We start from the raw sequence: 15,658 nt of genomic DNA, 5'->3' as shown, positions 1-15,658 counted from the left end.
ACGATGCCACATACACACACACACACACACACAGACACGTCAAACTTATAACACCCCGTCGTTTTTGCGTCGGGGGTTAAAAACACACACATTGACACTCCCTGGTACGACTATGAGAGTTTTGTTAGAACAAAAGATGTTTGTGCAGACAACTACAAGCCATTTCGAGACAAATTCCATTCAAAACGCGGTAATCACAATAATGACCTTGAGGCAAAGTTTACCTGCCCTGTACACACCTTGGATTTTTTGACGTTTCATAAAAGATATCGAAACAAAAGTGGTGTCAAAAGAAGCGTCTCGGCGAGTGCTATCCAATGGTATATAATTATAGGTAAGTATAGAACAAAATTTTAGAGTTAAAGCCTAAAAACTGTTTTTTCATAAAGTTACAAACGTTCATACAGAATGGCGAATAACTTGCCGGAAATGGAGCGTAAAAGTCGCAGTCCGAAAGCGCAAGCAAGCAGGAAGCACAAATTGAATTATAGTGAAAACTATCTCAAATCAATTATCATAATAAAAATGTTAGTTTTATGACACTTAAGATTTCAAAGGACAGACGTAAGCCATTATAACTTTAAATGAATAATTACATTCACAAACCTGTGGTAGTCTTACATTATAAAAAACAACGGAACGAAATCTAAAACCAGATTTTCTGAAGTCTACGCCGCTGAAACCAAAACTAATAAATCCTAACAATATTTTCTGTAATCGAACAATCTAATCAATCGAACAACCTATCTTTGTGCAACAAAAATTTTCAATATCCTAAATTTGTACATCCTAAATATGTGCAACCTAACATTGTACAAACTAACTTTGTACAAACCAACTTTGAGAAACTAAACTTTAAGCAACCTAACGAAACGAAACCTAACTTTGAGTAAACTAACCTAGCGAAACCTAACTTTGAGTAAAAAACCTAGTGAAATCTACCCTTGAGCAACCCAACATAGTGAAACCCAATTTAAAGCAACCTAACGTAGCGAAACCAAACTTTGCGTATCCTAACCTAGTAAAACCTAGCTTTGAGCAACTCAACATAGTGAAACGTAACTTTGAGTAACCTAACCTAGTGTAACATAGCTTTGAGCAACTCAACATAGTGAAACGTAACTTTGAGCAACCTAACGTAGCGAAACCTAACGTTGAGCAACCCAACGTAGTGAAACCGAACTTTGAGTGTCCTAACCTAGTGAAACCTAGCTTTGAGCAACCCAACATAGTGAAACCTAACTTTGAGCAACGTAACGAAGCGAAACCCAACTTTGAGCAACCCATCTTAATGAAACCTACCATTGAGCATCCCAAACTACCGAAACCTAACTTTCAGCAATGTAACGTCGTCAAACCAAAATTTGCGTAACCCAAAATAGGGAATCCTAACTTTGCGCAACCTAACCTAACCTGCGTGTAAGCGAATAAATCGTTACTTTTAATTAAAAAAATAAATATTTAATGGGTAAAATTTAACTGGTTGAACTTGTGTAATTTGGGTGAAGTTGTGTGCAATCTGTGAAATTGTGGAATACGGGTAAGTTGTATGCAATGGGTGAAGTTGTGTCCTACGGGGTAAGTTGTATGCAATGGGTGAACTTGGGTGCAATGGGTAAAGTTGAGTACAATGGGTGAAGTTGTGTAGACTGGGTGAAGTTTTGTAGACTGGGTGAAAGGACAATGGGCACTTTGTATGAGATTTGGTACCCGCTCCAACAGTAACGTATGATATATCATTAGAAAGGTATTTACGTGAAGAATAATAAAAACTATGGGGCTTGCCTCAATTAGCTGTCCGATCCGAGTAACGATAAAAATTGAATCGACATAAAAACAAGTATGTCATCCATATATGCAAATTCATTAAGAGGCATATGTCAGTGTAATAATTTTAAACTCAGTTAATAGACGCTGAGTACTTTGTACTTTGTTGAGAACGGACGTCTCGAATATTTATAAAATTAATAAATAAAAACGCGCTGAATCGTGACCTAGTTAGTTTTTACATACTGACCGAATCACTCTGTGAAACGTAAACAATACTTTTGCTTATTATTGTCGAGCAAAATAAAATGAGTAAAGTGTTACCAAGCCAATAACTGTGACACAATGGCGAGCAGCCCCTTTAGCCGGGGTGACCGGTGTGCCCGGAGTCCACCTCCTACACCCGTGGCCGCAGCTAGACCTACACCCGTGCCTGCACATGCACCCCCTCAGACGCCTACGCAAAAAAACGAGGTGGAGGTGATCTCGACGCCAGAAATCCAAAACTGGATGAAGATTATCGACCAGTATCTAGGTGAAGTGTGCACTATTGCTACAGAGGGCAAATTAAACTCAGACCAGAAAATGCGCATAAGTAGTTTATGCATGAAAATTAGCCACGGCACATCTCAAATGGCTGTTCAGTACCAGTCCATCAAGATGAAAGCAGTTATGGCTACCGCTACCGTCGAAAGACTGGAAGAACAACTTAATTTGTCGGAGCAACTACAAGAATTGAAGTTGACAATTGGAGCATCTAATAAGACAAACACCGGACCTTCCTTTGCTGACATGGTTAAAAAAAGTACCAATAAATTTATACAGCCCTTAAATTTGAGCTCAGTGGCCATCTATCCTAACGACAAATTAAAATCCAGTGAGGAGACAAAGTCACTTGTACAAAAAATCATATGCCCAGAACAGATGAAACTACAAGTGAGAGGACTACGCAAGACTAGAAACGGCGGTGTAATCATCAGCACTGAAACCAAAGACGACATTGAGAAAGTAAAGAAATCGATGCAGTCAACAAATACAGGCCTAATAGTCGGCGAACCCCATAAAAGAAAACCTAGAGTTGTAATTGTCGGAGTGCCCTCATCGATGCAAGATAAGGAAGTTTTTACGTGTTTGTACAACCAAAACCTAGCCGACAAACTACAGGACTGTAGCCTAGAGACGTTTTTGTCCTCTGTTAAGCTGAGCCACAAATCAGGTAAGAAGGATGCTGATACCTGTAACTTTATAATAGAAGTATCTGCACAAATACGTAAAGCCCTCATGTGCAAAGACCGAGCATTCATTAACTGGTCGTCCTGCCCTGTAAGAGACTTCACTCTAGTGACACGATGTTACAAATGTCAGCAGTACGGACATGCGGCTAAATCATGTCGGGAGACCACCTACATATGTGGGCACTGTGGTGAATTGGGTCATTCCATCAAAGAATGCACCAAGAAAGGAGAGGAACCAAAATGCGCTACTTGCTTGCACTTCAAAAAGCCAAGCAATCATAAGACAGGTGCTGCGGACTGTCCGGCGAAAATTATGGCAGAAAATAGGTACATAAATTCAATAGATTATGGAGGCGCCTAGGAGCGCCGTAAATTACGATTCTTCAGGCCTTATTTGTTATTTTCAATACTATTTTAAGTATGTTTCATAATATTATTAGTGACATAGATAATTTTTCTGTATCTCAATCGGGAGTGTGTGATGTTGAACACTGCAAACAATATCTGTCCTCTTATACTAGTCCACTAACCATACTTACCCAAAACATTCGCAGTGTTTTTAAGAATTTTGATAACTTAAGCATTTTTCTAAAACGTTTGGACATAAATTGTGACATCATTGTCCTAACCGAATGTTGGCTTGCTAAACAATATAACATACCACAAATACCGGGATATTGCATGTACAAGAGTAACTCAACTACCAATCAGAACGATGGCGTGATAGTTTATGCTAGAGATCATCTAAATGTGTCTATCATTGAACCAAAAATGAACGACTGCAGCAGATTGTTGGTTAAAATTGGAGCTGATTTTGCGATATTGGCTGTGTATCGATCTCCGTCCTTTACAAATGTTAACAATTTCACGTACTCTTTAAACGACACCTTGCAAAGCCTATCATCCTTTAAAAATATAATTTTAACTGGAGATATTAATATCAATATTCTTCCGGGAAAAACAGATGCTTCGGCGGAGGAATATATGAACCTATGCGCCTTCCATGGGTTGCTACCCGCTCACACGCACCCTACACATCAAAGTGGCTCCTGCTTGGATCACATAATGCTTAAAACCAATTTCCCTGCACTTACCCTTGTAACTAATTCCACAATAACAGATCACAGCGCTACCCTGCTTATTCTTAACTGTAAATTTCCTAAGGTCGCCCCTCGCACAGTATCTAAATTAAAGTTACATAAACTTGAAGAAGACTTAGGCAATATTGATTTTGACCCAGTGTACAATTCCGCTGATCCGCAGTTTTGTATGTTGTACCTAATAAAAAAAGTGCAACATGCAATTCAAAAGAACACAGTCATATCTAGATTAAATAACAAAAACTACAACATCAAGCCTTGGATCACGACTGGTCTTATACGTTGTATGAAAAATAGAGATAAACTGCATACAAAGGCTAAAGCAAATCCGAATAATTTAATATTGCAAGTGTCATATAAGCGATATCGTAACTTTTGTAACGACCTCCTAAAAAAAGTAAAACGCAATTATGATAATACTGCACTGAAAGAGGCTGGTGGAGATAACAAAAAGATCTGGAAAATTGTTAAAAATGTGACGTACAATACAAAACAGAATCAGTCTTCTTCAGGTTTATTAAATGCACACTCATCACAATTAACAGCGGCGAATATTGCAAATAATTTCTTTGTTAATGTGGGCAAGCGCTTAGCTGAAAAAAATCGGGGACAATCGCAGTGCCTAACAAGCTCATTGCATGCACCCAACACTACCTTATCATCCTTTGTGTTACTAGATACTGACGAAGCGGAAATTGAAAGGATTATTATGGGTCTAAAAGTCGACTCTGCAGTAGGCTGGGATAACATATCTAACAAAATTCTAAAGCAATTTAAAGACCTTTTAGTACCACCCTTGACGGTCATCTTTAATAAATGTTTAAATACAGGAGTTTTCCCTAAGTGTTTAAAAAAAGCTGTTGTTGTCCCAGTTTATAAATCGGGGAGTAAAGACCAAGTGACAAACTATAGACCTATTTCCTTACTGCCCTCTATGTCCAAAATATTGGAAAAGATTATAAACAATAGGCTTTATAAATATCTGAAGGATAAATCTATTCTCTCTACGCAGCAGTTTGGATTTAGACCTAAAATGTCCACTGATGATGCCGTACACCATCTAACCGCCTATCTAGCACAAGAACTTGATAAAGGTAACCACACAGTAGGTATATTCCTCGACCTAGCAAAAGCTTTTGACACGGTTTCTATTCCCATCTTGTTGCGCAAGCTTGAAGCCATAGGCATCAGAGATATTCAGCTGAAACTTTTTAAAAGCTACCTAGAAGAACGAACGCAATGTGTCAAGATTGGAAATGTTGTTAGCGATGATGAAAAAAGCACCGATTTCGGTATTCCCCAAGGAAGTATTTTGGGCCCTTCACTCTTCCTAATATACATAAACGATCTCTGCAATCTAAATTTAGATCACGGCCATATTGTTTGTTATGCAGACGATACAGCTCTTTTGTTTTCAGCTGACTCAGTAGAAAATGTCTACAAGTATGCGCAAAACGGATTCAATGTTATTAATAAATGGCTTCAAAATAACTCACTAACTTTAAATGCTGACAAGACAAATTACGTCAAATTTTCGATGCGCAAGCAAAAACTAATTGGCACTAACACAACATTATATGCTCATTATCATAACTGCACCTCTTGCACAAATAACCAGTGCGCTTGTCCAAGTATTAAAATGTCACGTACTGTAAAGTACCTCGGAATTATTATAGATGACACACTTTCGTTTAAAGATCACATTGAAACTGTAAACAATAGGATTCGTAAATTGATATTTGTTTTCAAAAAATTACGTTACGTTGCAGACCCAAAAATCATTAGACAAGTCTACTTTGCTCTATGTCAATCGATATTAACATACTGTATTACCACATGGGGTGGAGCGAGTAAAACATTGTTGTTAATTATTGAGAGAGCCCAGAGAGCAATTCTCAAGGTGTCTACTTTCCGGCCCTTCCTTTTTCCCACTAACCTGCTATACAAAAAGTGTGAAGTACTAACCGTCCGTCAGTTATTTATATTGGGTATTGTATTAAAACAGCACTCAGAGCTAACATATAGCACGGAAGTTACTAACAAAAGACGTAAAGATATAGTCTGCCCTCAAAATCACACCAAACATGCTTTCACATCAAAATTTTACCTGTTTCTTGGTCCTCTACTTTACAATAGATTGAACGCGAAAGCAAACATTTATGGCTTGAATCAAGTAAACTGTAAAAAAGTACTGAAAGAAACTCTTCAAAAAATGTCCTACGATGAGACAGAGAATTTATTGACTGTGCTAAAGTGATTTTGTTTATTTTGTTTTTATACCAGTTTTGACTAATATTATATATTTTTATGTGGCTTATAAAATTGATTTTATTAATATTTAATTTTTATAAAATTTTTGATAATTATTATTTATTTTAAATGACTTGTTAATTAAGAAACTAGATGTTAAGATAGGGTAATACTGTAGTAGTAAATACAACTTGTCCACGAAACAGATAGTTTACACATTTTAATGTACTAAAGAATCCTTATGATTATTTGTTAATTTTAAATTATTTTAGCTCTTCTCGCCTGAAACACAGGATATCCTAGTTCAGGCACGTAAGACTCGGACATAAGCTTATATTTAAGACTCTATGTAATTCATGCTGTAATGAAATTTAAATAAAAATATTATTAAATATTATATTATTATTATCTTACATTGTTTGAGATACACTCTATTATAATCTAAAAGTTTTAATAGTCAATGGAGTCATACTACGGAAACATAATCGTCATCTGATTTGATAAAAGTTCAAAACATTCCTATTCATCTTTTTTTAAGAAGAAATTCATCATTACCTCAGCACCTCTTGAGGAGCAAGATTAAGTCGTAATATGTACTATGTTAACATCGTCTCCTGACTTTTTAACCCTAATTGATAGTAAATACTGAAAGACTCATCAAATACATAAGCTAGTTCTGCGTGAACTGCAAAGGTTTGCACAGTCTTTTTTTTTAAAGCAGTCGGCAGGCAAACATTCTAAGAAGGCCAAATTCCTGTTTTTTTGTTACTTTACCAGTTTTTATTCAATACAGTTGGATTTAAGAACTACATCTACGTTGATGATTTATGAACATTACACATTCTATTAGTCGATGTCACGCGAAATGGACAAGGATTTGGGACTAGTCGTCATAGTAAACATTTTTTGCCTTGCCAAGACCTACGCAATGGCACTAGAATCAACACTGTTGGACAGGGTACCAAAACGCCCATCGTCCTTTTATAGACTGGGTGAAATTTTATAGACTGGGTAAAGTATTGTATAAAAACCAAATTTCCTTCCCTTTCTTTAGGATTCCCTATGTTGGGTTGCTCAAAGCTAGGTTTCACTAGGTTAGGTTTTTTTTTTTTTTTTTTCTGCTTTTCCCCGTTCATGAGATCAACGGGACCTTGGTATTCTAAGTTTCTCATTCATGCCAGTTCTCGCAGTTATGCCTCTCGCACTTTCAAGCCTCATACGTTACACATGCATACTTCATCTCTTATTCTTGGCCGGGTGGGATTCCCGCTAATAGCCTATGAATTTCCTACAGGGATGTTACTATCAGGTTTGTTTTTATTTCAATAAGGTAGGTCACACATTTTTGTTTATTTTACATTTTAGAATTTGATATCTTATATTTATACCTTGAAATGTTTAATACTTACTAGCTATGTACATATGTATGTTACGAACAATAATTAGATGACAATGCATATTTATTTTTATGTTTACAATTTTAAAGGTTTATCTAACAATTTTACATTTGCTAGTTATGACAATGTTTCACTAGGTTAGGTTACTCAAAGTTAGGTTAGGTTAGGTTAGGTTAGGTTAGGTTAGGTTAGGTTAGGTTAGGTTAGGTTAGGTTAGGTTGTGCGGTCCATGGCCCTATATGGGGCCCCTGTGTGGGCGATGGACCTGGCGGCCAGCACTCTAGCCATTCTGCGCAGACCGCAGAGGGCGATGGCCGTCAGAGTCGTCCGCGGGTATCGCACGATTTCCTACGAGGCGGCTTGCGTCCTGGCCGGATCCCCGCCCTGGGACCTAGAGGCTAAAGTACTCGCGTCGCTGTATCGGTGGCGCGAGGAAGAGCGGGCACGGGACTCGAGGCCGGTGCAGCGGCAGATAGCGCAGCGCCGAGCAGAGCTCCGTCAGGTCTTGGTGGCGGAATGGCGGCAGAGGCTTCTGCGCCCTACCGCCGGCCTCGCCACCGTCGAGGCGATCCGGCCAGTGCTCGACGACTGGCTCGGGAGAAGGCACGGCTCCCTGTCGTTCAGGGTGACGCAGGTGCTGTCGGGGCACGGCTGCTTCGGCAAGTACCTGTGTCGCATAGGCAGGGAGCCGGACGCTCGGTGCCACCACTGCGTCCATGGCGGGGAGGACACGGCGCAACACACGTTCGTTCAGTGTGTTGCTTGGGAGGAGCAGCGCCGTGTCCTCACAAATGAAGTAGGAGGCGATCTGTCGCTGCCGGCCGTGGTACGGAAGATGGTCGGCAGCGCAGAGTCGTGGGACGCAGTGGTGTCCTTCTGCGAGGACGTGATGTCGCAGAAGGAAGCTGCGGAACGGGAGAGGGAGATTTCAACTGCCGATCCCGCCCGCAGCAGGCGCTCCGGGCGCCGGAGGAGGGCAGACAACGCCCTCTTCCGCCCCCCATGAACGGGTCCAGGGGCGAAGGACTTGGGGAAGTCCCCGCCCCCTATTCAACGGACCCGAGGCGGAGGCGCGCGCGGGTGTCGACGCGCGCCTCTGAGGCGTTGCACGGGGGAGTTTAACACCTCACTCCCCCGTGCCCGAGGCGAGGCCCGCAAGGCGGGCCAGCACCAGTGCGGGGCTGCGGAAGAATTTGGATTCCCGCGGCCCCGCGCCCACGTGTAAGGAGGACACAGGGGGGTTTTAGCCGGTAAGAGTCCGGCACACCCCTCCGCCTCTCCCCAGGCGGAGGAAGTCCATGAGGATTTCCCCCCGAGAGAAAAAAAAAAAAAAAAAAGGTTAGGTTAGGTTAGGTTAGGTTAGGTTAGGTTAGGTTAGGTTAGGTTTTTTTTTTTTTTTTTTTTTTTTTTTTGTGGCAGGAGTGGGAAATCCTCATGGACACCCCGAGGGGTAGTGCCGGACTCTTACCGGCTAAAACCCACTCCTGCCGTCCCTTGTTCCCCTGACGTGGTCAGAGACCTGTTTAGACTTGTTTGTTTTGTTATAACTTGTTTAATTTTTTGATGATACGTGGAATCTTAGATCGTTTTAAAATATATATTTGTATATAATAAATATTCGTATATATTTAAATGGTTGTATATATTTTATATTTTTCAAAGTAGTTCATGTGTTTTCTATATCATATAATCTCAGTAATTATACCTAATAAGATCTGTTTTGTATATAATACATTGTCATTTTTGTGTATAGTTTTATATGGTACAGTATTATTATTTGTATATATTTAATTATAAATATTTGTATATAGTTGTATAAATTAAATTATAGGTATTTGTGTATAATTGTAAAAATTTAATATTTGTGTATAATTGTAAAAATTGAATTATAAATATTTGTGTATAGTTGTAAAAATTTAAATTATAAATATTTGTGTATAATTGTATAAAATAAATGTTAAATATTTTTGTGTATATATATATGTAATAAATTGACGATCTTTTGTGTATACCCCATGCTTACCAGGCCATATTATTTCTAATAAGGTGGAAGCATGGGTCAGGCTTCTTTATTCCTACGTATTATTTTATTTGCAACTGTTTCGGCATACTCTAGGAATTTTTCTCTTGCTTTTCGTTTGTGCATTATGTGGCTAATGTTTTGCAGGCTCAGCTCTATGTCTAACTCCTGTTCTAGTGTCCACCGTTCTCGCGAGAAGATAGGGCATTCTAGGATGATATGGGGGACAGACTCGATCGCACTGGGGTCGCAGATGCACGATGGGTTCTCCTTACACTTAAAGCGGTGCAAGTATTCGGAGAACCCGCCGTGCCCCGTCAGCACTTGTGTTATTACCCCACGTGGTAGAATTTTTCTGACGATCCTGTACGCGTCCGCAGCGTCGGGCAGAAAGATCTTCGTGACCCCTGCTGTCGCTCCGTTCCCGTATCTCCGATTCCATTCGCCCAGCGACTCCAATCGGATCTGCCGCTTGACGAATGAAACCGGGCAGAGGTCGTAATCTGGCCTGGTTTTGTTCTTCAAAGCCGCTTCCTTGGCCAGGTGGTCGGCGCGCTCATTTCCCTCCAGTCCAGCGTGTGCCTTTATCCAGAACAAGGATGTAACTTTGCCCTGGGATAAAGCCACACTGAGGTTCGCTCTTGCTTCCACTGCCAGGGCGTGGAGGGCACTCTGGTTGGTGACCGTTTGCAGGGCTGCCTTCGAGTCACTGTATATGCCAAAAGTGCCCTCCCGGCGCCGCAGTATTTGCCTAGTGGCTACGCATATGGCCAGGAGTTCTGCCTGGTAGACAGTACAGCAGGACGGCAGACTGAGTTTCGAGGACTTGATCTCGGCCTCTCTATCCCAAAGGGAGAGTGCTGCTCCGACCTTGCCCTCGATCTTGCTGCCGTCTGTAAAGAACCGTATGTCCTGGCTGTTGTGGGACTCCACATGAGACTGATCTACCAAGCTCACGAACCCCATGGCCGTATGTTTCGCCGGGTGTGGCGTGTCTGCGAACGCCACCACCCGTTCCACCTCACGACCGGCCAGCGAAGTTACTCCCTTTTTCTTTTCATAGAGCGCGGCTGCTTCTTGAATCCTAAGGTCGAGCGGGAGCAACCCCGCCAGCACAAGTGCCGAATGCAGTGAAACGGTGCGGTACGCTCCGCACAGCTTCTGAGCGAACCCTCGCTGGACCGAATTAAGGAGTTTCTGCACACCGACTTTCCTGGCTGCTGGCGCCCAGGCGCTGGCCGCGTACAGAATCACCGGTTCCACCGCCGCCGTGTAGATGCTGCGGATCACCTCGGGGTGTAGACCCCAGCTCACCTTTGCCGCCCTGGCCAACTGTTTGTAGATATTAATAGCCTTCTTACAAACATTTGCGACGTGCGTGTTGAAGGTGAGCTTGTGATCCACAGTGAGCCCCAGTATCTTTATTTCCTCTGACATGCCAATGGCGACCCCGCCCATGCTCAGGAGGGGGACATCGTACTTTAGCTTCCTGGTTACGACCATGGCGCATGTTTTGTGTGGCGCAAACTTCAGCTTATTTCTGATGCCCCACCCCCGAACATACTCGAGGGCGGCATTGGCACGTCTTTGGATTTCGAGTGCTGTATCCCCGCTGAAAATGAGGACGACGTCGTCAGCGAAAGCCTGACAGTAGTCGCCTCGCTGCTCAAGACCTTTTAGCAGGGGATCCAGCACCAGGTTCCAAAGGATTGGGCCTCCAATGGACCCCTGCACACATCCCTTGTTCGTATCCCGGCGGCACTCCGCTCCGGCGTACCTGACCCGGACACACCTGTCGTTGAGGTAGCTGTCTATCATTCTTCTTATGTTCACCGGGCACTTTTCCTCAGCCAGTCTGGTCCTGATGGCCGGCCAGGTTAGGTTAGGTTAGGTTAGGTTAGGTTAGGTTAGGTTAGGTTAGGTTAGGTTAGGTTAGGTTAGGTTAGGTTAGGTTAGGTTAGGTTAGGTTAGGTTTTTTTTTTTTTTTTTTTTTTTTTTTTTTTTTTTTTTTTTTTTTTTTTTTTTTTTTATCCTGCTTTTCCCCGTTCATGAGAACAACGGGACCTTAGTATTCTAATTTTCTTCATTCGTGCCAGTTCTCGCAGTTATGCCTCTCGCACTTTCAAGCCTCATACGTTACACATGCATACTTCATCTCTTATTCTTTGCCGGGTGGGATTCCCGCTAATAGCCTATGTGTTTTCTACAGGGATATAACTAGCAGGTTTGTTTTATTTCAATAAGGTAGATAACACACTTTTATTTATTTTACATTTTGGAATTTTACGTCTTATATTTATATCTTTACAATTTTCAGTATTTACTAGCTATGTACCTGATTTTGTATGTTACAGACAATATTTAATGATGCATATTTACTTTTCATGTTTACAATTTTAAAGGTGTTTTTATCAATTTTACATTTGCTAGTTGTTACAGTGTTTACAAATATGATAATGGTTTACAATTTCTTAACTTTATTGTACTTTATACAATGCAAATAATTTGTGAAGTTGAGATACATCTCTTATTTTTATGTATCTATCACGTTAGGTAACTTTTTTCTTTAAAACATTAAGTTTCATTAACTTTAACATGAAATTTTTAGTTTGTCCATTACATATTTAATTTAACAATATCTTAATACGTTTTTGAGATTTCTATACAATTTTGTTTATTTAATGTTTAATTTGTAAACTAGCTTTTGTTTTAACACATTCCAGTTTTATGACATGTAACAACATATTTTATAAAAAGTAGTTCCAATAAGGAAACTACTATATTTTATGCATTTTTCATTTTCTAGAAGTTTTAGCTCTTATTTCACTCAATGGCAGGCACGCCCTTATTACACAAACTTTTGAATACTTAAGTCTATTCTGCAATATGTTATTTAGGTACTTTGTCTTGTACAAACCGATGCATCAATATAGGTAGATGCAAACGATAACTTTTATTACATTTTATGTTTGACCATAATTAACATACAACATATTATATGTAGACAACAATTACAATAGAAATAATTTGTTTATTTATGTACTTCCAACTTACTCAACTAGGAACCTTATGACATTTTTAATCTTACTACCTTTATTGCTTATTAACTAATTAATACTTATTATCTATTGTTTACTGGTTTGTACTACCTTTCAAACTTATTTGTTATTATATCTATAAGCATATACCTACCCCGTAGTTTGGAACTTGTTTTTTACTTTTTATAATATATTAGGTACATCTAAATATTTGCTTTCTAATTTATCTATTTACATTGTCCAAGCTTACACTATGTAAATAAACTGAACTTTTATATTTATTCATACTGGTGTACCTTTCTATTCCATGCATTAAGGCACAGTATTTAATTCCATTCCCTGGCGATTATTGTATTTTTGTGGAAAGTCAAGTTTGTAGGTAGTTTTTGTTTTATAGTGCTTCATGACTATATTGCGTTCATAATGTCGGTTTGTAGATAATCCAATGGCTATGTAGGTAATCTATTAGCATTTTTGTACTGTTGTTTGGTTTAAATGTAACATACTTATTGCTTATACCTACTTGCAATCTATTATGAGTTACCTAAGTACTATCTATTAATTTTGTACTATATGTTTAAATAATATGTATCTGTTTTCTTAGTTGTATTTAAGCTTTTAAGCAGTTGTTTTAGTAGTTATATTGCTCACTTTTTTATTAGTCTAATTCATTTACACTTCTGGATAACTTTTGGTAATAATATATATATACTTATTTTATATATATTTATTAACTTTTCTTATACTTTTTCTTAATTTGGGCGTGGTTGTGGGTTTGTGAGGTGTGTTGTGTGAATGTTTGTGTTTGCGATATACAATATATATACTTACTATATATTTGTTATATCGGTTTTTGTTTGTTTTTTGTTTATCCGGTGTCGCTGTATCTGGTTTAACCGATAGTTTGTTAGATTTTGTGTTGCATTCCCGGTTTGTGTTGTTGTGTGTCGCGTGAATGGGTTTGTGTGTTATCGTGTGTGTTGCGTGCCAGCCAGTGAGTGGTGAGTCATACATAGGCTGTCGTTTGTCTGGCCAGGTAGTCCCATTTTCGGCGGACGGGGCACTCAGCGCTAAAGGCATTGTGGTCGGTCCTTTGTAACTTCGAGTGCGAGCAGTTGCAGCACTGCGGTTCGTTCCCTGCGATGAAGTCTGCGCATTTCTCGCGCAGATGCGGGCCACCGCAGTGACTGCACCTGTCCGCACCTTCCGTGCAAAATTTCCGGCCGTGCCCGAATGCCAGGCACTTCGTGCATTGGATGAGCGGAGACTGGTCCTCCACTCTGACCCTTTGCAGGTCCAGGTAAAGGGCTCCAGCCTCCACCATCCTCCGCCATATAATGGGTTTTACCTGAACTATGATGTGTGCCGTTTTTGGATTTCTTGTTCTCTTTTTAAACTTAATTGTCATATCCGTGTCCTCTTCCGAAAGGTCTATAAAGATTTCTTTATTCTGAACACGTATTGCTTGTGTTAGCTCTTCGTCGTCACTATCAAGAAATACATCTTTTAAGATGACGAGTGGGTTTTTGTTCTTTATGTTGGAGACTATCAAGCCCTCTCCCCGGCTTTCTATTCTCTGTTTCACTTTGTCCAGTTCGGTTTCGGTATCGCATCCAACGATTATGGTTTGGTTCTTCGCCTTTCGCACCTTGTTTATTTTGAGCCCAGTTTCCCTGGCATCGACCGCCCTCCTCACTCGCCCGAGCACCTCGTCGGCAGTCTCCTGGTTGCCTTCGAGTGTGATCGCCATCGAGTGAAGCGCCGGCCGATGCCCGGGTCTGGCTGCTGTGACGCTGGCGTAAGACCTGTTAAGGGTCTCGCCTGGCTGCCTGCCTTTTGCGACGTCAAGTATTGTTTCTTTGGCTGTTACGACGTCACCGGCAATACCGTCGAGCTTCTCGTCGAGAGTAATCTGAGTGCGGCCCACCACCAGGACGCTTTGCGTCGTCTGACTGATGGCCGCCTTAGCCTCGTCGATTTTGTCGACGATCTTGTCGATGATGTCGGACCCGCCATCGTCGCGCAGTGCTGTTTGCTGGTCGAAGCACCAAACCATTTTCTCTTCCAGTTGATTAAGCCGCGTTTGCAGCTGGGACTCCACTTCCCCCAGTTTTTCGAGCATGTGACCCTCATTTCCGGGAGGCCTGGCTAGTGCTAAAGCTGGTGTTCGTTCTTTAGTTTCCAGGCCGGTCACTCGCTTGCTAAGCTCGAACAGGATACGCAGACATTTATCTGATCTCTCCTCCAGGAAGGTCTTGATGTCCTTCCTCATTTGAGGGTACTCTTTGACCTTTGAGGGAATGTCCTCAAAGGTTTTCATCACTTCCTGAAGGAGCTCGTCGTTTGTTTTTGCCCCGTAATCCTGTTTTTTGTATATCGCCATGTTGTCCAGCGACCTCCTGTTTCTGTCTGGTCTGCGGATAAAGGTTAACGCAGCGTCCTGCGCTGGAGCGGATGGAGATGAAGGTGTACTGGAGGAGGTGCCCGGCTTGGGGTGTAAGCCGGAGGTTGTCGGTGTGCGATACATCTTGTTTATTTTTTGTGTAACGTGTATATGTTGTGTGCGGCTTATGTGTGTGATGTGTGTGTGTTGTGTGTATGTGCTGTATGTTTGGCGAGAAGAACGGGGAACGTTGTCAGTCTGACCCTGTATAGGGGGGTCAGAGTCGATAATAGTGTAAAAACTGTACAGTTAGTTTAGGTATCAGTTGTACCTGAAGTCGGTTTGAGGACTATGTTTTAGCTCTTAAACGCCACCGGTTTGTCATCAATTATGTATAAAAACAAATTTAAATTAAAAAGTATAAGAAAATAAATTTTAATTTTAGGGGGTGAGGGGGGGAGGTCCAAA

At 40.9% G+C, this 15,658-nt stretch overlaps 2 protein-coding genes across 2 annotated transcripts; one reads left to right on the top strand and one right to left on the bottom strand.

Moving 5' to 3' along the window:
* Positions 1-2,112: 2,112 nt before the first annotated feature.
* On the top strand, positions 2,113-3,469 carry LOC124636745. The gene has a single exon (XM_047172873.1). It carries the CDS (start codon positions 2,113-2,115, stop codon positions 3,361-3,363), a length of 1,251 nt encoding a protein of 416 aa, XP_047028829.1. The 3' UTR covers positions 3,364-3,469.
* Positions 3,470-9,808: 6,339 nt separating this feature from the next.
* On the bottom strand, positions 9,809-11,587 carry LOC124637226. Its single transcript, XM_047173589.1, has one exon. It carries the CDS (start codon positions 11,585-11,587, stop codon positions 9,809-9,811), a length of 1,779 nt encoding a protein of 592 aa, XP_047029545.1.
* Positions 11,588-15,658: the final 4,071 nt, after the last annotated feature.

Source organism: Helicoverpa zea, chromosome 15 (genome assembly GCF_022581195.2).
Source record: "Helicoverpa zea isolate HzStark_Cry1AcR chromosome 15, ilHelZeax1.1, whole genome shotgun sequence".
Lineage (NCBI taxonomy): Eukaryota > Metazoa > Arthropoda > Insecta > Lepidoptera > Noctuidae > Helicoverpa > Helicoverpa zea.
The sequence above is the reverse complement of the archived record's forward strand: the minus strand, read 5'-3'. Positions and strand labels throughout refer to the sequence as shown.

Excerpts from the sequence above, each read along its gene's own strand:
- LOC124636745 (XM_047172873.1), top strand. The coding sequence starts at position 2,113 with ATGGCGAGCAGCCCCTTTAGCCGGGGTGACCGGTGTGCCCGGAGTCCA.
- LOC124637226 (XM_047173589.1), bottom strand. The coding sequence starts at position 11,587 with ATGATAGACAGCTACCTCAACGACAGGTGTGTCCGGGTCAGGTACGCC.